Here is a 20,198-nt window from a genome sequence, read left to right as displayed (position 1 = left end):
CAGATCTGGTTGTTTTTTTTATTATTATTACATACTTTATTCATTAAACATGAAACTCAGCTAACTGAACATTCAAAAATGCATCACAAATACCAGTAACTGGTGCTAATGGTTGATACGGTTTTCTGCCAGCGTCTGGGTATCAATGATGGCAAACCTATGGCGTGGGTGCCAGAGGTGGCACGCAATGCCCTCTTTGGGGGCACGTGAATCGTCTCCCCACTTCAGTCCCGCTGTGCATACGTGCGCACTTCCAGCTGGGCAGCTGGTCTTTGGGTCTCTTCTGCGCATGCGCAGGGGATGGAGCGCATGCACGGGGGCCCCACACATCGTGACCCGACAAAAGGGCGAATGACAAAGCCGCGCCTGACTAAACCGCGTCACTAAAACCGCGATGTCATCAACGCGCCAACAGCGCGGAGACAGAAGGGGCTTTACAACAGCACGTCGACAGAAAGCCGATTTAACTTAAGGTAAGGGTTAGGTTTAGGGTTAGGTTTAGGGTTAGGTTTAGGGTTAGGTTTAGGGTTAGGGTTAGGTTTAGCGTTACGTTTAGCGTTACGTTTAGGGTTAGGTTTAGGGTTAGGTTTAGGGTTAGGTTTAGTTTTACAGCGCGCTTCTGTCGCCGCGCTGTTGTCGGCGCGATTCAGCGCTCATTCGTCGGAGCGCTTTAGAACACGCGGTTTTGTCACCGCGGTTTAGTCGGGTGCGGTTTTGTCTTTCGCCCTTTTGTCGGTGAACCCCCACACACACATTGCATTTCTGGGGCTCTGGCTTGGGCACACGCTTTGGCCACTGCAAAAGGTTAGTCATCACTGGCCTCGGATATCCTCAAAACTATCAGCAGCTTACAAAACAGATGATTGTGAAACCGATTGTGAGCCTTCGGGGAAAATAGTAGTAGTTCATCGGAAGCACAACGTCACAGCCAAGTGGAAATCTTAGGCGGAGAACATTTTGCTCACTGTAGTTTCTGCTGAGTGCCACAAAGCCGGCGTGTTGCGACATCTTTCCAAGGGGCCAGTCTTAAGGCTGCCAGGTTTAATCAGTAAAAAAGCTGGAACTTGAAGCATGCCAGTGATTAAAATAAAGTACTCGGACTAATTAAGCGGCAGGAGCCGTATCTAATCAATCAAGGAACTGATTTAACATCCAAGCTAAGGTCAGATTAAACAGAGAGTTTAACACAGTTGGAAGGGACATCTAGTCCAGCCCCCCTCCCAAGCAGGAGATCCTATCCCATTTCAGACAAGTTGCTGTCCAAGCCTCTTCTTTAAAACCTCCAGTGATGGAGCAATCGCAACTTCTGGTGGCAAGCTGTTCCACATGTTAATTGTCCTCACTGCCAGGAAGTTCTAGATTGCTTCTCTCCTGGATTAGTTTCCATCCATCGTTTCTTATCTTGCCTTCTGCTGCTTTGGAAAATAAATTGACCCGTTCTTCTTTGTGGCAGCCACAAAACCTGGGAACAAGTCCCTTGAGAGACCGTCTCCTGCCAATCACCTCCCATAGACCGATTCGATCACACAGGTTAGGTCTCCTCCGGATTCCATCTGCCAGCCAATGTCGGCTGGCGACTCCCCGGGGGAGAGCCTTCTCTGTTGCAGCTCCGGCCCTCTGGAACGAGCTCCCCGTTGAGATCCGGACCCTTACTACCCTCCCGGCTTTCCGCAAAGCTGTTAAGTCCTGGCTGCTCCAGCAGGCCGGGGGGCTCTCGTAATATTCAAGGAGCCGAGGTGGCGCAGTGGTTAGGGTGCAGTACTGCAGGCCACTTCAGCTGACTGTTATCTGCAGTTCAGCGGTTCAAATCTCACCGGCTCAAGGTTGACTCAGCCTTCCATCCTTCCGAGGTGGGTGAAATGAGGACCCAGACTGTGGGGGTGATATGCTGACTCTGTAAACCGCTTAGAGAGGGCTGAAAGCCCTATGAAGCGGTATATAAGTCTAACTGCTATATTCAGCCCCCCGGAGATTGTGACTGTTGTATATTTTAAGGTTGTTTGTGTATTATTCCCCTCCTTTGTTTTACTGTAAGCCGCCCGGAGTCCTTCGGGAGTGGGCGGCATACAAATCAATAAAACTATAACTATAACTGTTTAAAAGGGTTTTTTTAAAGTTTTTTTAAACTTTTTTTTAAACTTTTAAACTTTTAAACTTTTTTAAAGTCCCATGACGACTGCCTAGCTCAGCAAGGAAAATTATAATTTCAGTTCAGTTTGTAAATCGAGGATTACCAGACCTGTATTCCTGGGCTCTCGGGGGTTAAAATTAAATCACTCCACCTTTGTTAGTGGTCAAGGTTCATTCACCAAATTAGGGTGTTCATCAACTTGTGGGCAGGGTCCAACATGACCCCCCCTTCCAATCTGAGTTCAGACCGAGCAGTTGTAAACGTATGACATGGGAAGCACTTTGACCGCAGAGTCACCAAAGGCTGCTGAATGCGCGCGCACATTTAACCACCGTCACACCTGTGACAAAACCGCTAGCACTACTTGGGCGGTTTCTACAGGTTCAATAGGGGAGAAAGTCACATTACTTAGGGCTGATGTCATCGCGATCGAGTGATTGATAACGTGGCAGGGAGGGGGAGAAAAAGGCAGTCTGTTTCGAAACAACCGTAGGACGTTCTGTGCTAAAATCTCTCTCCCAATCTAGTTTTTCTCGAACTCTTGACGGTGCTGGACATTTTAGTTTAAACCAGCTCGAACGAGACGGAGAATTTCTTTTCTGGGGCTGAAGTGATATAGCGGTTGAATAATGAGCCAAGCCTTTTCCATATCCTTCCGAAGCCTCTCTCTCTCTTTTTTTTTTGTCCAAATATTAGAATAGAATAGAACAACGTTGGAAGGAACCTTGGAGGTCTTCTAGTCCAACCCCCTGCCTAAGCAGGAAACCCTATACCGTTTCAGACAAATGGTTATCCAACATCTTAAAAACTTCTAGTGTTGGAACATTTACAACTTCTGGAGGCAAGTTGTTCCACTGATTAATTGTTCTCACTGTCAGGAAATTTTTCCTTAGTTCTAGGTTGCTTCTCTCCTTGATTAGTTTTCACCCATTGCTTCTTGTTCTACCCTCAGGTGCTTTGGAGAATAGCTTGACTCCCTCTTCTTTGTGGCAGCCCCTGAGATATTGGAAGATTGCTATCATGTCTCCCCTAGTCCTTCTTTTCATTAAATTACACATACCCAGTTCCTGCAATCATTCTTCATATGTTTTAGCCTCCAGCCCCCTCATCATCTTTGCTGCTCTTCTCTGCACTCTTTCTAGAGTCTCCACATCTTTTCTACACCGTGGCGACCAAAACTGAATGCAGTATTCCAAGTGTGGCCTTACCAAGGCCTTATAAAGTGGTATTAAAACTTTACGTGATCTTGATTCTATCCCTCTTAGTTGTCCAAATATTTCTAGCTTGGATGGATTTTGAAATATGAAGTTGTCCCAGCTTTTGCCAACCTAGCAGTTCGAGACAACGTAAAAAATGCAAGTAGAAAAATAGGAACCACCTTTGGTGGGAAGATAACAGCATTCTGTGCGCCTTCCGCGTTTAGTCATGCCGTCCACATGACCACGGAGACGTCTTCGGACAGCGCTGGCTCTTCGGCTTTGAAACGGAGATGAGCACCGCCCCCTAGAGTCGGGAACGACTAGCACATATGTGTGAGGGGATCCTTTACCTTTACCTAAGACTTATGGATTTCAACTCCCAGAATTCCCCAGCCAGCATGAAGTCCACAGGCATGGCTGGCTGGGGAATTCTGGGAGTTAAAGTCCACAAGTCTTACAATTGCTAAGTTGGCAATTTGGCAACTTACTTGCCACAGTTGTTAAGTGAATCACTGCCCTTGTTAAGTTTGTCACACAGTCAGTAAACGAATCTGGCTTCCCCGTTGACTTTGCTGGTCGGGAATCTCGCAAAAGGGGATCATGTGACTCCGGGGACACCGCGACTATTATAAATACGAGCCAGTTGCCCAGCGTCTGAAATTTGATCACATCACCGTGCGGAATGCTGCTATGGTCGTAACTGTGAAAAATGGTCATAAGTCACTTGTTTTCAGTGCCGTTGTAACTTTGAACAGCCACTAAAACGAACTAAAGAATCTCTGTACCCTAATCTCAGAGGTACGCTTTAATCCAAATCAGCCCTGTTGATTTTGGAATATAATTAGGAAATATAATTGAATTATTCAATAACGATTGTTATTTAAAAGAAAAATGGATGCAGAATATTCTCCGGTCAGATATGGAGCAAAGCATCCCACTCCTTGCTGTTAGTGGGAAGGACAAAGCAGCCCATTCTCTTTCCATTTTTTAAAAAATCATTTTATAATATAAAATGCAAAACTGCGAAAGAAAACAGGAGGAGAATAGGGGAGGAATAAGGGAATGGAAAAGTGTTAGGAAAAAAGAAAGAAAAGGCATGGACTTTCGACTCCCGTTGGTGCAATAGAATAAGATAACAGCACCAAACCTCAACTTTTTACTTGTACACAATAGTATAAATTAGCCATTTTTCTATAACAACAGATCTATCTAACCGGTTTGAAAACCCCAAAATGAAACTTTCGTTTTTCTCCCACCTCAAGCACAAAGTCCAGGAATGGTTTCCAAGTAGAAATAAGAAAAATATTTCTATTTGTTTCCCCCTTCGAGCAAAACAGTCCATTTAACCATTTCTGCTAACTCCATCCAGGTTTGCAGCCCTTCGCCCACGGTGGGGGAATCCGTTTTTGTGCATAATAATGTAATCTTGCTGTGCTCCACATCTATAGTTCCTTCCCTTCTTCTAATAAAAACAACCTTGAAACCAAAAAAAGGTGTTTCTCTTATTTATTTATTTTTCCCCTCCTTTTCACCGTCACCTGATTGAAGGTCACTTGGTGGTGGCTGAGGCAGCTTCTCTCTGGCTCCTGGATTTCCTTTTAAGGAGATTTGTGAAGGCAGGAAGTATTTTTTCTCCCCCTCAAAGCTTGCTTGTATCATCCACGCCCAGGAAACCTCGGATGGAACAAGCCGAATCTTGCAATGACTTGTGAAGCAGAGCAAAGAGGAGATAAGTCCAGCTTTTTAGTCTACAGATATTCTCCGTCATCCATGCTCAGGGTTGTCCCAAAGGTGTTTTTTTCCCCCCAAGAAGCAACTGGTTTTTTTCTCTGAAGACATTTCGCTTCTCATCCAAGAAGATGAGTCCTCCACTCCTCTGCTCACCATAGAATCCCTTATGCCACCAGGCTTTTGAAAATTTGGGCTTGCTGGAAATGCTGGAAACAAAATAATACCCCCTCGGACGAATTAGTGATAAAAAAAAAACTTTGGATTGTGCAGAGATGGACAAATTAACCCTGAAATTAAAAGATAAAAGAAGAGTCGGGATATTATGAAATTTGGAACAATTGGTACCAATGGCTGCAAAACAAGAATAAAATTAATTAAGCCAAAAAACAATATATAAATATATATATAGAACTGTGTATAAAGGTGTGTAAATATAGAAGCGAAATATTATATACATGTACTGGTATGATGACATAACAATGTTGATGTAATGACTGTAAGGTGGTGTAGAAGGGAAAAAATAATAAAAAAAATCTGCTAACCAGAAATTTTGGGCTTTGACAACCAAGAACCACGCTGATTAAGATCTGACTTGAGTGTAGTATACGAAATTGTCTGCTACAATGTCCCATCTGTCAATAACTATTTCAGCTTCAACCACAACAACACACGGGCAAACAATAAATACGAACTCAAGGTAAACTGCTCCAAACTCGATGGCAGAAAATACAACTTTATCAACTCCTGGAATGCTCTACCTGACTCCCCCGTAACTTTAACCTTAAACTGTCTAGCGTGGACCTCACCCCTTTCTGAAGAGGTCGATAAAAGGGGGCATGCGTCAACGCACCAGCGTGCCTACCGTCCCTGTCCTACTGTCCCCATTTATTCATACTCATTTCCTGTGTTCATGTCCATGTTTACACTTACATCGGTTATCTCGTACGTGTTTGACAAACTAACTAACTAACTAACTAATAAATAGAAGACGCTTTTTCAGCTCTGGCTGGATGGTGGGGAATGGAAGTGTTGAAAGAAATGTCCTTCTGGGTTCAGCTCCAAGTGGGGAAAAAGACACTGGAGACATGGAGGCTGCTTGGAAAGATGGTTTATTGTTGGACAGGGCCACATGGCTTGAGCCCTGAACAGAAAAGGTGATCACGTGCTTCAATGTTGGTGGAGAAGAAGAGAGAAGGGCTGAGGAAGGGGCTTGCTAGGCTTTTTATACCCTGTTTAGTCCCACCTCTCTGTTTCCTGTTCCTGTGTAAGAAATGTATTCTGACTGGTTGTCAGACTCCAGTGGTGCCATGCAGGGGGCTACTCTCTAGGTTGTGATGAGTCCAGGTATAGATGAGTTCTCAGATGCCACGTGAAGAGTTGAGTAATATCCCTTCCCCCTATAGCTGCAGCAGAGGAGAAGTCTTTATTATGTAAAGTGGGCTAGCCTGGCCATCTTAATGGCCCATTAGCTGGGGATGGGCAGAAAACTATAGGCAACTATTCTGTCTTTTAAAACATGTTTCTTTTCACATCCAGAGAAATATTCTGCCTTTTCAATATTTCCTAGGATATTTCATTTTTCTGGGAGAGGGCTGGATGATAACTTCCAACAGAAGGATTGATACTCCTTGCAGACAGCTGGTCTTTTGCATCCTTTTAGAGGGTCTTTGAAGCACTTGAAGGTTTATCTGTGTCCTCAGGGAGGTCACCTGAGTGGTGCTCCTGATTCCTGTAGTCTGCAATTCCCCCCCACCCCCTGGAACTCCATTCCTACTCCCACGCCATTCCAAGGGTCTTCATCCCAAATTGTATAGCTAAAAGTCTGTAGAGATTCTCACTCATCCAGGTCATGGTTGTCTCAAAGGTGCGGAATGGAAGGATTGATACTCCTTGCAAACCGCTGGTCTTTTGCATCCTTTTAGGGGGCCTTTGAAGCACTTCTATTTTTAATTATGTACTGTCTTCATATGTCATTGTGTGTATTCCCCTCCCTATACGTTGTAAGCCGCCCTGAGTCCCCTCAGGGAAAAGGGCGGCCTATAAATAAATTTATCTATCTACAATCTATCTACTTGGAGGTTTCTCTGTGTCCTCAGGGTCACCTGAGTGGTGCAAATGGTTCCTGTAGTCTGCAATTTTTTCTCCATTCCTACTCCCACACCATTCAATGTCCCAAACTTTATAGCTAAAAGTCTGTAGAGATTCTCAGTCATTGAGGTCAGGGTTATCTCAAAGGAGCTTTTTTCAGGAGGCAACTGGACTTTCTTGTTTTTTTCCCCCCCTTTGGAGACGTTTAACTTCTCCTCCAAGAAGCTTCTTCAGCTCCGGGGAATGGAAGCTTCTGTCAGACCTGAAGAAGCTTCTTGGAGGAGAAATGAAACGTCTTCGAAGAAAAAAACCAGAAACTCCAGTTGCCTCTTGGAAAAAAGCAGCTTCCTCCCAGCTTCTTAGAAAGAACCTCGAGGAATAAACTCTTCCATCCTGGATCGTTGTCTGACCTGTTGGCAAATAGCGACCGGTATTCCTTTAGTGACTGTTCAAACCGCGCTGAAAAATAGGGACTTAACGACCAGTTTTCACACTTATGACCGTTGTAGCATCCCTGGGGTCCTGTGATCAAAATCTAGACGTTTGGCGACTGATTCATATTTATGACGGTTGCGTGATTCACTTCTTGTGACCTTTTGATGAGCGAGGAAATTGGACTCACTTTACGACTGTATTAATAAACAACTGCAAAGATTCACTTAACAATTTGCTTGATTGAGATATTAAAAATATCTCATCCTTGATATTCTAAGGGTATAAATCAATTATGATTTTTTTAAAGGGTATCAAGCATGATTGATTTATAATTGCTTTATATATTAGACACACACACCCCCCCCACTTAGTTTATGTCATGAATACCCTTAGAATAAGGAGGAGATTTTTTTGCGGGGGAGGGGGGAAGGTGTTTAAACATGCACCCTGTTTCTTGTTATGATCTGCCATAGGGGGGGGCAATTGAAGTCTTCTTTTTCAGCAGAACTAGAGACTTGACTGGTTGGGTTTGATTTAGCCACGTGTCACTTGTAGACCTCTGCTGGCCAAACTCTGCTATTGCAAGACGGCTGGATGAAAATGGCGTATTTTAAAAAATCGATACCAAAGAGACTTCCATTCGGACAGGGCTAACCCTCTGAGAAAGAGAGAAAGAGAGAGAGAGATGGAGGGAGGGGGGAGAGAAAGGAGGGAGGGAGATGGAGGCGGGAGGGAGAGAGAGAAGTGGGAGAGAGGGAGAGGGAGAGAAGGGAGGGAGAGAAAGAAATGGGGAGAGAGAGAAAGAGGGAGAGAGGAGAGAGCAAGAGGAGAGAGGGAGAGAGGAAAGGGAGAGAAGGATGGAGAGAGGGAGAGAGAAGGAAGGAAGGAGAGAAGGAGGGAGAGAAAGAGATGGAGGGGGGAGAGAGAGAGGAGGGAGAGGAGAGAGCAAGAGAAGGAGGGAGAGAGGGAGATAAGGAAGGAGGGAGGGAGAGAGAGAAGGATGGAGAGAGGGAGAGAGAAGGAGGGAGAGGAGAGAGAAAGAGATGGAAGGGGAGAGAGAGAGAAGGAGGGAGAGAGAGGACAGAGCAAGAGAAGGAGGGAGAGAGGGAGATAAGGAAGGAGGGAGGGAGAGAGAGAAGGATGGAGAGAGGGAGAGAGAAGGAAGGAGGGAGAGGAGTCGGGAGGGAGAGAAGGAGGGAGGGAGGAAAGAGAAAGAAGGATGGAGAGAGGGAGAGAGAAGGAAGGAGGGAGAGAAGGAGGGAGGGAGAGAAGGGAGGGAGAGAAAGAGATGGGGGAGAGAGAAGGAAGGAGGAAGGGAGAGGAGTCGGGAGGGAGAGAAGGAGGGAGGGAGGAAAGAGAAAGAAGGATGGAGAGAGGGAGAGAGAAGGAAGGAGGGAGAGAAGGAGGGAGGGAGAGAAGGGAGGGAGAGAAAGAGATGGGGGAGAGAGAAGGAAGGAGGAAGGGAGAGGAGTCGGGAGGGAGAGAAGGAGGGAGGGAGGAAAGAGAAAGAAGGATGGAGAGAGGGAGAGAGAAGGAAGGAGGGAGAGATGGAGGGGGAGAGAAGGAGGGAGAGAGAGGACAGAGCAAGAGAAGGAGGGAGAGAGGGAGATAAGGAAGGAGGGAGGGAGAGAGAGAAGGATGGAGAGAGGGAGAGAGAAGGAAGGAGGAAGGGAGAGGAGTCGGGAGGGAGAGAAGGAGGGAGGGAGGAAAGGGAAAGAAGGATGGAGAGAGGGAGAGAGAAGGAAGGAGGGAGAGAAGGAGGGAGGGAGAGAAGGGAGGGAGAGAGAGAGATGGGGGAGAGAGAGAAGGATGGAGAGAGAAGGAAGGAGGAAGGGAGAGGAGTTGGGAGGGAGAGAAGGAGGGAGGGAGAGAAAGAGATGGAGGAGGGAGAGAGAGAGAAAGAGGGAGAGAGAGGAGAGAGCAAGAGAAGGAGGGAGAGAAGGAGGGAGGGAGGGAGAGGCGTCGGCTTTGTGCTTTTGGAAAGCCTAGGCCAGAACAACTGTTTTGCTACTCCAAGAGACCGCCCATTCAGATTGTACCCAGGCCTGTCCCTGCTTAGCTTCCAGGTTAGACAATCATACGATAGATCTGAACCTATATAACAAATTCCAGTGGACAAAGAAATGACAGTCACATGAAACTAATTGTTTTCCAAATGTTTATTATTTTTGCTGGTTTCTGTCTCACCAGGATTCTATGTACATCTGAAAATATACAAACAACTAAAAACAATAAAAAAAACTCTGCAGTTCTCCTAACAGGTTTCACAACATTTTGCAAAACAGAATATACAGCAAATTACAGGAAGAGACTTCACAGAACCTCGAAAAAGAAAGCCTCAAATGAAATTAAAATCGCCCAGGCTGCAGGCAACACATTAGAAATAAACCAGAATAGAAAGAGACTTGTTTTCTGTTTGATAGGTTGCCGCCATTCACTGCCATTTTCACGAATGCGGCCAAATTACTTGGGACGAACCAGAAAGGAAACTTAAAAAAATGTGTCGGTTTGCTTCTCTTCTTTTGGAGAAACGTCTTACTTGAACTGATTGTCGATGAGTGTCCCTTTCATTTTGGCCTTCTTGGCTTCCAGCTCGGCCTGGTCAAATTAAAAAAAACAAAACAGAAAAGGAAGCATTAAAGAATTAAGTCTTACTAACATTTCTCTCTCGACAGAGGGTGAGGGATACGACATCGTCTCTCTCCGGTCTACAACACAGTTCTTTCAACTATTCCAAGAAGGTTCCACACCCATTTGCACCACTCAGGTGACCCCTGAGGACACAGACAAACCTCCAGGTGGCCTCAATGACCCTCTAAAAGGATGGAAAAGACCAGCTGTCTGCAAGGAGTATCAATCCATTCCATCTGCCAGTCAGTGTCGACTGGCAACTACACGGAGGAGAGCCTTCTCGGTAGTAGCTCCGACCCTTTGGAACGATCTCCCCGTGGAGATCCGTACCCTCACCACCCTCCAGACCTTCCGCACAGCCCTTAAAATCTGGCTATCCTGTCAGGCCTGGGGTTAAGATTGTAATCCGTCCCCACCCGAATGATGAATGTTGTGCTCTATTTTAATTATGTATTGTTCTTGTGTCATTGTTTGTATTCCCTTCCCCATGAATTGTAAGCCGCCCTGAGTCCCCCCAGGGAAAAGGGTGGCCTATAAATAAACTTTCCAATTCCAATCCTTCCATTCCCCACCATCCAGTTAGAGCTGAAGAAGTTTCTTGGATGAAAAGCAAAATGCCTTCAGAGAAAAACCAGAAAGTCCAGTTGCCTCTTGAAAAAAGCACCTTTGAGGCAATCATGACCTGGATGCCTGACAATCTCCACAGACTTTTAGCTATACAATTTGGGATGAACACCCTTCGAATGGTATGGGAATGGCTTTCCAGATGAAAAATCTGCAGACTGCGGGAACCATTTGCACCACTCAGGTGGCCCTGAGGACACAGATAAACCTCCAAGTGGCCTCAACGACCCTCTAAAAGGATGCAAATGACCAAGCTGTTTGCAAGGAGTATAAATCCTTCCATTCCTCCCCTTCCATTCAGAGCTGAAGCTTCTTGGATGAGAAGTGAAATGTCTTCAAAGAAAAAAAACAAGAAAGTCCAGTTGCCTCTTGAAAAAAAAAAACACCTTTGGGACAACCATGACCTGGATGGTTGAGAATTTCCATAAACTCTTTTATTAACGACTAGCTCATAACCCGATGTTGTCCGGGTATTTATTTATAGGGGGGAAATGTCCGGACCAAACGTAATTATTAATGTTTGATTTTTCCCCTTAACAGAGGGAGCCCCCTTGTGGAGTACTGTGAAGCCGTGACCATGGCAACTCCACTGTGCTGTACAGTAGAATCCATTTTACGGTAACACAGTAGAAGCCATCTTAAAGCACAACAGGCTGTATCCTAACAGAACACACACCCCGGGGGGGTCTTAGCCCCACAGTGTTTTTTTTTCAGGGAGTAAGTCATCTGTGTACCAAGTTTGGTTGAAACTGCTCGAGGCACTCCAGAGTTATGCTGAAACATAGACACACCTACAGAGCCATTTTTATATATACAGAACAACTAGCCAGGTCATCCAGCTACAACACGTTGGTTCTTTCTGATCAATGGCTACTGCTTTGCTACACACACTTTTCATAGCATACAGCAAGACCAAAGTCCTCAGATCTCCAAGTATTTCAAGGCATGTTATTTAGAGAGAACGTGTGTCTGTTCCCACCAGAATCTCTGGAACGTTGTTGCCTCAAACCTGTACAGGAAGTGCAGAAACGAGAGGATGAAAAATAGATACTCACCAGTTCTTGCAGTCTTCTCTTGCTCATGCCTTTCCTTTCCAGCTGCTTCTCGATCACTTTGGCATTTTGGGCATATGAATCCGCAATCTCTCGCTGAAAAATATTCCATATTAAGAAGGGATTAAGACTACACAATGATGGTGCCAGCAGAAAAGAAACACGTCAAAAACAGGCTAGGACGAAAAATAAATAGCTCAATTGTATACACCACATTGGAGTAAGTCGATGTCTGTTAAATCCAACGGTCCCTAAAATCCAACGGTCCATTAAATCCAAATGATGCAATTAAATATCATTTGTGTCAATTTGACACCAATTGGCATAATTGGTGTAATCATGTAACTGGTGTCATCATCGTAAATCTAACCGCCGTGATGCGTGAAACTAGGGTTTATGGCTTAGGTTCTCATATGAACTCAGCCGGTGGTTGGTTGTTGAATGGCCCCTCCCAGAAGAAATAAAAGAAGAGCGCAAGGGGAGTGGAGTTTGCAGGAGGCAATTAGTTCATTCCTGCATTCTTGCCAAGTATTGTGGCGTCTGAAAGATATCGGCCTGGCCACTCCCCGAGCCTGATAAAGGTCGGTAATTGAGAACTATCTTGAAAGACTGTGGGAGAGGAAAGGCTTTGCTGGAGAGGAATTCAATGTAAATTGGATAAAAAGGGTTTATCGGGACGAGGACTCGGCTTCGTGCTCTCTGGGGAAGTCTAGGTGTCAGCCTCTGCTTTGCTGCTGCTTCGGCTGCCATTGAAACGGGGAGGGGGGGCATGGTATTTGGGAGGGGACTACTAATTGTGCTGGAGGAAGATTCTGGAGTTTCTGCTGCCTGTCTTACTACGCATGCGGAGGAGGTTTCCCGCCAAGGCCAACGGCACCGACATTCCATCTTGGTGATGCCTTTCGAAGTTATCTCGCACCTGACACTTGGGAGAATTATGATTGGACTGTGACTGGGATGCCAAGGGGTGGGGAATGGGTTATTCTATATATCATTTGCTTTCGCGCCTTAATAATCAGTCTTCGCTTTGCTACGCTTCTGATCATTTATAATTAGTAAAAGTACACTTGATTTCTATCAATGGAGTCTCGTGGTTTTCTTTCCTGATTATCCAATGAAGGCGTGCTGACACTAGGTCAGAACATCTATGGAAGACCTTACCGCTTCAATCTCTTCTTCTTCTTCATCAATAGTGGAGACGGTCACTGAGCTGAACTTGCCCATGTCCTTGGTCCTCTTGGTCATCATCACCTTGGAAGGAGAGAAGGTTATTTGTTTATTTATTTTTTTAAAAAGAATGTTATGTGTGGTTGACACTTGGGGATTAGCAAATGTGAAAGATGACTACCGTATCCTTCACACGTCTGAAAAAAAAGGCTGTTCTGAAATTTAATACTAAGAAAATGAAAAGCAGATTTGCCGTAGACCTCAAGTTTTTTTTTTGGGGGGGGGGCTTTAAGAACAGGGACCATAATTTAGCAATAGCAATAGCAGTTAGACTTATATACCGCTTCATAGGGCTTTCAGCCCTCTCTAAGCGGTTTACAGAGTCAGCATATTGCCCCCACAGTCTGGGTCCTCATTTCACCCACCTCGGAAGGATGGAAGGCTGAGTCAAGCTTGAGCCGGTGAGATTTGAACCGCTGAACTGCAGATAACAGTCAGCTGAAGTGGCCTGCAGTACTGCACCCTAACCACTGCGCCACCTCGGCTCTTGCAGATCAACAGCTGTATACAGATGTCCAACCTCCCCCCCTTTTTTATACAACTTGCAGAATTCCTTAAGAGTTGCATCACTAAATAAGTGGGCAGCTGTGTCCCAGATTCCTTTAGGAAGCTAAAGATATTTAGCAGATTTAAAATGAATTCCAGCCATGCAATACCCAGAAAGCAGAAGGGGTGGGGGTGGGGGAGAAATACCCATTTACTTCCAAGACCTCAAGATTTATCATTCTACTAATTTGTGGCCTTCAACCCCCCAAAACTAGTATTGTGTTTTTTTTTAAAGTTTGGCTGATGACTAAGATGAATTAAGTCAGAGGTCAGCAACCTTAAACACTCAAAGACCCACAAAGGTCATAACCGGAAGGCCCCCCCCACTTCAATTCTAGAGCCGACCAGAAGTCCGGTTTCCCCACCATAGAGTCTCCTAGCGCAGCGTCCTTTTTCCTCTACCTGTCCTAACTGAAAGCCCTATCAATTGTGGAGCTGGCTGGAGACAGGGAGCTGCAGCAGAGGGATGAAAGAGCCACATGCGGCTCCAGAGCCGCAGAATGCTGGCTCCTGAATTAGGTCAACTGAGGCTCACGGAGTTATGCTTTTGGGCCTAAGAAGAGGAAATTGAATTGAAGGACGCGTCCTCCGATAGAGCGAGCCAACTGGAATAACAAATTTACAAATGAAGAGATTCCACCCCACCTCTTGCTCTCCCCACCAAAGACTTCCTGGAGTAAGAAGAGCCTTGTGAGATCAGGTCAAGCAGATGCCACCAGGGAGCTGAGAAGTCCAATCAAGAAGACCTGCTGGAACTCCACAGCGGTTGGCAGCTCAAGGCATCCTGCCTACCCGATCTCCTCCCACGCTACACACCACAAGAGAAGTCTCTGTCTTTCTCTACCTTCTTAGGAGGTTCTTGCTTCTGTGTGTAGATGTTGGTCTTCCCAAAGCCTTGTCCAAATTTGACCACAGCACCATCCACAATGAACGTCACTGGAGCATTCTTCAGCTGGTGTTGGTAGAAAAGGAGTAGGCCGCACCTGGAAAGGAAGCGACCGCTTGTTTTATTCCCTACCCCAATCTCCCTGAATTTGATATAGCAATAGCACTTAGACATATACCACTTCACAGTGCTTTACAGCCCTCTCTAAGCAGTTTACAGAGTCAGCATCTTACCCCCAACAATCTGGGTCCTCATTTTACCCACCTCGGAAGGATGGAAGGCCGAGTCAACCTTGAGCCTGGTGGGATTTGAACTGCCAAATGGCAGGCAGCTGGCAGGCAGCAGAAGTAGCCTGCAGTACTGCACTCTAACCACTGCGCCACCAAAGCTCACATCTTAGCTCACTTCACCTGCTAGGTTAAGCCTCAGAAGTTCATCTATAAGTTTATGGATGAATTGCAATCATTTCACCCTTCTCTAATCTGGGCCTACAGTGGAGCCCAAGTTCCTCCCACAGTTAGGAAGTTCAGTTAGTAGAGAAGACACTCATTTGGGGATGCAGAGAAGTTTGCATTAGGGTCTTCTGGGTGCCATCTTAACCACTACATCACACTAGATTTAGATCCCCTTATTTACTTTTTTTTTTTTACTTTGGAGAAATAGTTGGCTGCATTAGTGGACCAGATCACAATCACAATATTCTTTTATCACTGGAAATAAGATTTGTTGGCTGTTTTGGTCTTCTGAACACTTCTTCTCAAATCACTTACTTTCCACATTTTTTCCTGTATTGCCGTTCAATGCCTTCAGGTCTAGGTAGGGAAGAAAAATAGGTAAGTACGTGTTACTTTGCTTAATCTTAGTTTGTTGCAAAAAAGTGAGTCATTTTTGCTTGGGATTTGATAGTCTGGGAAGCCATAACCCCTGGATGATAAACATATCATTTAAACTAAAATATTTTATTTATTTATTTGACTTATATACCGCTTCATAGGGCTTTCAGCCCTCTCTAAGCGGTTTACAGATTTTTTTGCAAGTTGAGTCAGCAACTTGCCCCCACAGTCTGGGTCCTCATTTCACCCACCTCGGAAGGATGGAAGGCTGAGTCGACCTTGAGCCGGTGAGATTTGAACCGCCGAACTGCAGCTAACAGTCAGCTGAAGTGGCCTGCAGTACTGCACCCTAACTACTGCGCCACCTCAGCTCTTTTCCCATGCTAACTTATTTTTTCACGAGTGGCTCCTTTTAAAATGCAATTAAAATTATATTTTAACAAAGAAAATAACCAGCAGTTAATATCTAACGAATAACAACAGATGCTTCAGCCATTTTAATATTACATCTTTCTCTACAATAACAGACAATGAAGATGGGGACACCCCCTTCCAATATTTCATATATAATATGAGAATGGAATGGAATAGAATAGAATAGAATTCTTTCCAAGTGTGATTGGACACACAAGGAATTTGTTTTGGTGCATATGCTCTCAGTGTACATAAGGAGAATAAAATATATTAATCAAGAATAAAAAGATACAACACTTAGTGATAGTCAAGATTACTAACAATCTATCAAATCATACTAGTAAAGAAATAAAACAATATAAATTGAAAGATATAAGCAACATGGTTATAGTCATAAGTGGGAAGAGATAGATACTAGGAAGGAAGGGAAGAATAATAGTAATACAGTCTTAGCAAATTATTTGACAGTATGGTGGGAATTAGTTGTCAAGTAAGTTAAGTTGAAGAACTCCATCAAAAGCCAAGAGGTTGTTTCTGAAATTGGACAACTATGATTTTGGCCATGGCTGTCTGGCCTCAGGCTGACTATCCCTGGCAATGGGGCTTTGTGAGGCCTTCCTACCTGCGCAGGTAAACATTTTCCTCTTCCTCCGTGTTACAGAATTTGTGGGCATGTTTGACCGCATCGATAACTCTGGCCCGATCCCGGGGTCTCATGGGCAGCTTCTCAAGTTGGCAATCTAGGGGAAAAAATCATCATCATAATTTTTAAAAAACCTTCAGGGAAAATCAATCTATGTTAAATCTGGCAATCAAGGCTGTAGGAAGTCCTTAGAAAACTAAAGCAATCAACTCTCACCCCAACATCAAATCAATATTCCAATCTGTTGGAATTCATTCCGGGTGTTTGTGTGCAGGGCAGTTTCTGCTGCCTGAAACACACATACACAGGGATGCAAAAACATCGCACCAGAAACATCTTTCTGGCCTAACGGTCAGGACTCACTATGCAGCCTCATGTAACAATGAAATATGTGAGCCAGCTACTCCCACACCTGCCCTTTCTCCCCACTATGCTGTGCTGTAACTTTCTATTCCCCCTCTCCCCCTCCCAATGCCATGCAGCTTGTAACCTTCTGTTCCCCCTTTGCCCACCCTTTGCCATGATGTGATTTTCTATTGGTTTATTTGTAGAATGCTGTGAACTTTTCATTAGTTTACTTGTATCTTGTGTGATTATATATACCTTTTTGATACGCTCCTTTTTGATGACGCTGTAACTAACTTTTTCTGATAAAAGAGCCCTTCGATGGTCATTCGAAGCTTTAGCTCATCCCGAGGAATTTCATCTGATGTTTTCCTTTTGATTAGGCAAGGACACATGAGCAGCCCACCAGTGTGGCGACAACGCCGCACCAATCCCATTTTTTTAGTTATCAATCAGACTTCGATAGAAAACATCAAACCACCAAACATTTGATACCCCGAATCGCCTTCTAACATGGAAGCCATCATACAGATCTTAATTATAGTTTTCTTACAGCAGTGTATGTGGACAGTATTTGCTCACCTTTTTTTGAATTTTCAAAGGATTTGTTGACTACAGAGCTCATTGTAAGAATAGAATAGAATTCTTTATTGGCCAAGTGTGGTTGGACCCACAAGGAATTTGTCTTTGGTGCACAAGTGTACATAAGGAGAATAAAATACATTCATCAAGAATAAAAAGATACAACACTTAATGATAGTCAAGGTTACTAATAAGCTATCAAATCGTACTAGGATTTGAAGCAGCATGATAGCCTTTTGGGGAAAAACTGTCCTTGTCTCTAGTTCAGTGTTTCTCAACCTTGGCGACTTTAAGTCCTGTGGACTTCAACTCCCAGAATTCCCCAGCCAGCACAGCTGTGCTGGCTGGGGAATTCTGGGAGTTGAAGTCCACAGGACTTAAAGTCGCCAAGGTTGAGAAACACTGCTCTAGTTGTTCTGGTGTGCAGTTCCCTATAGCATCATTTTGAGGGTAGAAACAATTTTTGTCCAGGATGGGAGATATTGTGTGTAGATATTTTCACAGCCCTCTTTTTTAACTCGTGCAGTGTACAGGTTCTCAATGGAAGGCAGGTTGGTAGCCATTGTTTTTTTCTGCAGTTTCTAATTATCTATTAAAGTCTGTTCCTCTTGTTTGGTTGATGAGCCAAACCAGACAGTTATGGAGGTGCAGACAACAGGCTCAATAATTCCTCCGTAGAACTGAATCAGAAGCTCTTTGGGCAGTTTGAGTTTGGGGGAGATATGAATACAAAAGGTACACCGATGTTACACCTATCCTCCGCGAGCTGCACTGGCTTCCCATCGGTCTCCGAATGCGCTTCAAGGTACTGGTCGTTACCTTTAAAGCCCTACATGGCTTAGGACCTGGATACCTACGGAACCGCCTCCTGCCACATACCTCCCAACGACCTATAAGATCTCACAGATTGGGCCTCCTTCGGGTACCGTCGACCGGGCAATGCCGGTTGGTGACTACTCGGCGGAGGTCTTTCTCTGTAGCTGCTCTAGCCCTGTGGAATGATCTCCCCGCAGAGATCCGGACCCTTCCCACTCTCTCGGCCTTCCGTAAGGCCACTAAAACCTGGCTGTTCCGGCAGGCCTGGGGCTGTTGACCCCAAAATATGGTCCAGCCCCACTTGGAGTGGAGTGCATGGTGTGTTTTTAAATCTATCTTTTCTTTCTTCTATTCCTTTTGATTTATTTGTATTGTTAGCTGCCCGGAATCCTACGGGATTGGGTGGCATACAAATGTTATTAAACTTTGAAACTTTGAAGAAAACATTGATAGGTCAGCTCTTGATTCAGGTCTCTCTCTTTCCATCCAAACCCTCCAATATTAGGGTAGTTAAGTTTATTTATTTGTTTTATTAAATGCATAAGCAGCTCACCTCACCATTCAAAGCGACTCTGAGCAGCTATATATACCTTGCATTAGGTTGAAACGCCTCCCATGCTCATTCCCAAATCAGCTCAGGAGGCTGGTTATTATTTGCCGGTCTGAGGGGGGGATAAACAGGATACCCACCCACCCTATTCAGAGGACTGCAATTCCCATCATCCCCCATCAGACACCTGGCAGGTAAGCTTCAGAACCCACCCGAAGCGTTTGGATTTCAACTCCCATCAGCCTCACCCTCGCGCCCCAACGGCGCGGAACTCGGCAACCGGCTCGGTTCTAACAGCCGGTGCGTAATAATATCCAAAGTTTGGGGAGGGGGGAAATCTTTTTGCGCCCTGGCCGAGGGGAAGGGAGGAAAGTCGGGGGTGGGGATGGGGCCGCCAGGGGTCCCTTGCTTGGCTCACCCAAGACCAGCACCATCTGCCCGCAGAGGCAGTAATAGACGTGCAGCGGCTTCTCGCCATCGTCGTATTCCTCCCGGTCGCGCGTGTCGGAGCAGACCACGGAACGGGAAACCACTTTGGGCATGGCTGCGCCGGGCGATCGGGAGCGCTCCGCCTCTCCAAGCTGCTTCCTCGCCTGCTTGCAGCGGGGTCGGCTCCGCCTTCGACCCGCCCGGGGCTGGAACAGCTAGAGAGCCAGCCCCTCGCCCTGCTTTCCCCGGCTCCGCCCGCTCGCCTCGGCCGGCTGGTCCTTGCGCGCAAAGGGGGAGCGCGCAGAAGGCAGGCGCGGCTTCTTCGGGGGCGCAGGAGGGGCATGGGAACCGAGGTTTCGGGACCCCCAAACGCTCCATTCCCACGACCGAGATGCGCCCCCCTCAACCTTGATTGATGTCGTGATTCCCCACTATTGTTGCCTAATCTCGTGACTTGCTTCAAGAAGATTAAAACGGTTCTGGCTGGGAACCATGGGGGTGGATGTCCCAAAGATGCCTCCCCCGCCAAAGGCAACTTCAAAAAATAATAATAATCCAGTTGCCTTTTGGAAAAAGCACCTTTGGGATAAGTAGGATCTGGAGGATGTTGACTAATCTTACTTGCTCAAAGAGGATGACATCTTCCTTGAAAGGGTTCTGGCTGGGAACCATGGGGGTGGATGTCCCAAAGGTGGTTCCCTCCCCCCCCCCAAAAAAAGGCAACTTCAAAAAAAAATCCAGTCGCCTTTTGGAAAAAGCACCTTGAGGATAACCGTGACCTGGATGATTGAGAATCTGTAGACCTAGGAGTTGATCATGAGCATGTGAGCAGCCTGTAGCACTTCTGAAGGGGGAATGCTCACCGGAGGTGGAACCCACCTGAGCATCCCCTTGGAGGGGTTTGTATGTTTTAAGACAGCAAGGGATTTTGACTCCCCTGGTATTGAATAAAGCTACCCAGTTTTACAAATGAAAGTGTTTGATGGTAATTCAGGAGTCCTGTTGATTTTTCTTTTTTTAAGTCTACAGGAAAAAT

At 45.5% G+C, this 20,198-nt stretch overlaps 1 protein-coding gene across 1 annotated transcript; it reads right to left on the bottom strand.

Annotated features, from left to right (window-relative positions):
• Nucleotides 1-9,725: 9,725 nt before the first annotated feature.
• STEEP1 (STING1 ER exit protein 1) lies at nucleotides 9,726-19,341 on the bottom strand. Its single transcript, XM_087728158.1, has 7 exons — nucleotides 19,152-19,341; nucleotides 16,420-16,537; nucleotides 15,321-15,362; nucleotides 14,509-14,647; nucleotides 13,053-13,142; nucleotides 11,895-11,987; nucleotides 9,726-10,182 (listed from the first exon to the last, which is right to left on the bottom strand). Exons 1-7 carry the CDS (start codon nucleotides 19,273-19,275, stop codon nucleotides 10,120-10,122), a joined length of 669 nt encoding a protein of 222 aa, XP_087584284.1. The 5' UTR covers nucleotides 19,276-19,341; the 3' UTR covers nucleotides 9,726-10,119.
• Between the last annotated feature and the right edge of the window lie 857 nt (nucleotides 19,342-20,198).

This window comes from Thamnophis sirtalis, unplaced genomic scaffold (assembly GCF_051295495.1).
Source record: "Thamnophis sirtalis isolate CommonGarterSnake01/CBP01778 unplaced genomic scaffold, rThaSir2_p1.2 scaffold_13, whole genome shotgun sequence".
Taxonomy (NCBI): Eukaryota; Metazoa; Chordata; class Lepidosauria; order Squamata; family Natricidae; genus Thamnophis; species Thamnophis sirtalis.
Note: the sequence above shows the minus strand (reverse complement) of the source record. Positions and strands in the feature narration are given on the sequence as shown.

Excerpts from the sequence above, each read along its gene's own strand:
- STEEP1 (XM_087728158.1), bottom strand. The coding sequence starts at position 19,275 with ATGCCCAAAGTGGTTTCCCGTTCCGTGGTCTGCTCCGACACGCGCGAC. Across the intron at positions 15,363-16,419 it reads GAAAATGTTTACCTGCGCAG|ACCTGAAGGCATTGAACGGC; the intron begins GTAGGAAGGCCT and ends TTCCCTACCTAG. Across the intron at positions 14,648-15,320 it reads TACAGGAAAAAATGTGGAAA|GTGCGGCCTACTCCTTTTCT; the intron begins GTAAGTGATTTG and ends CTTCCTTTCCAG.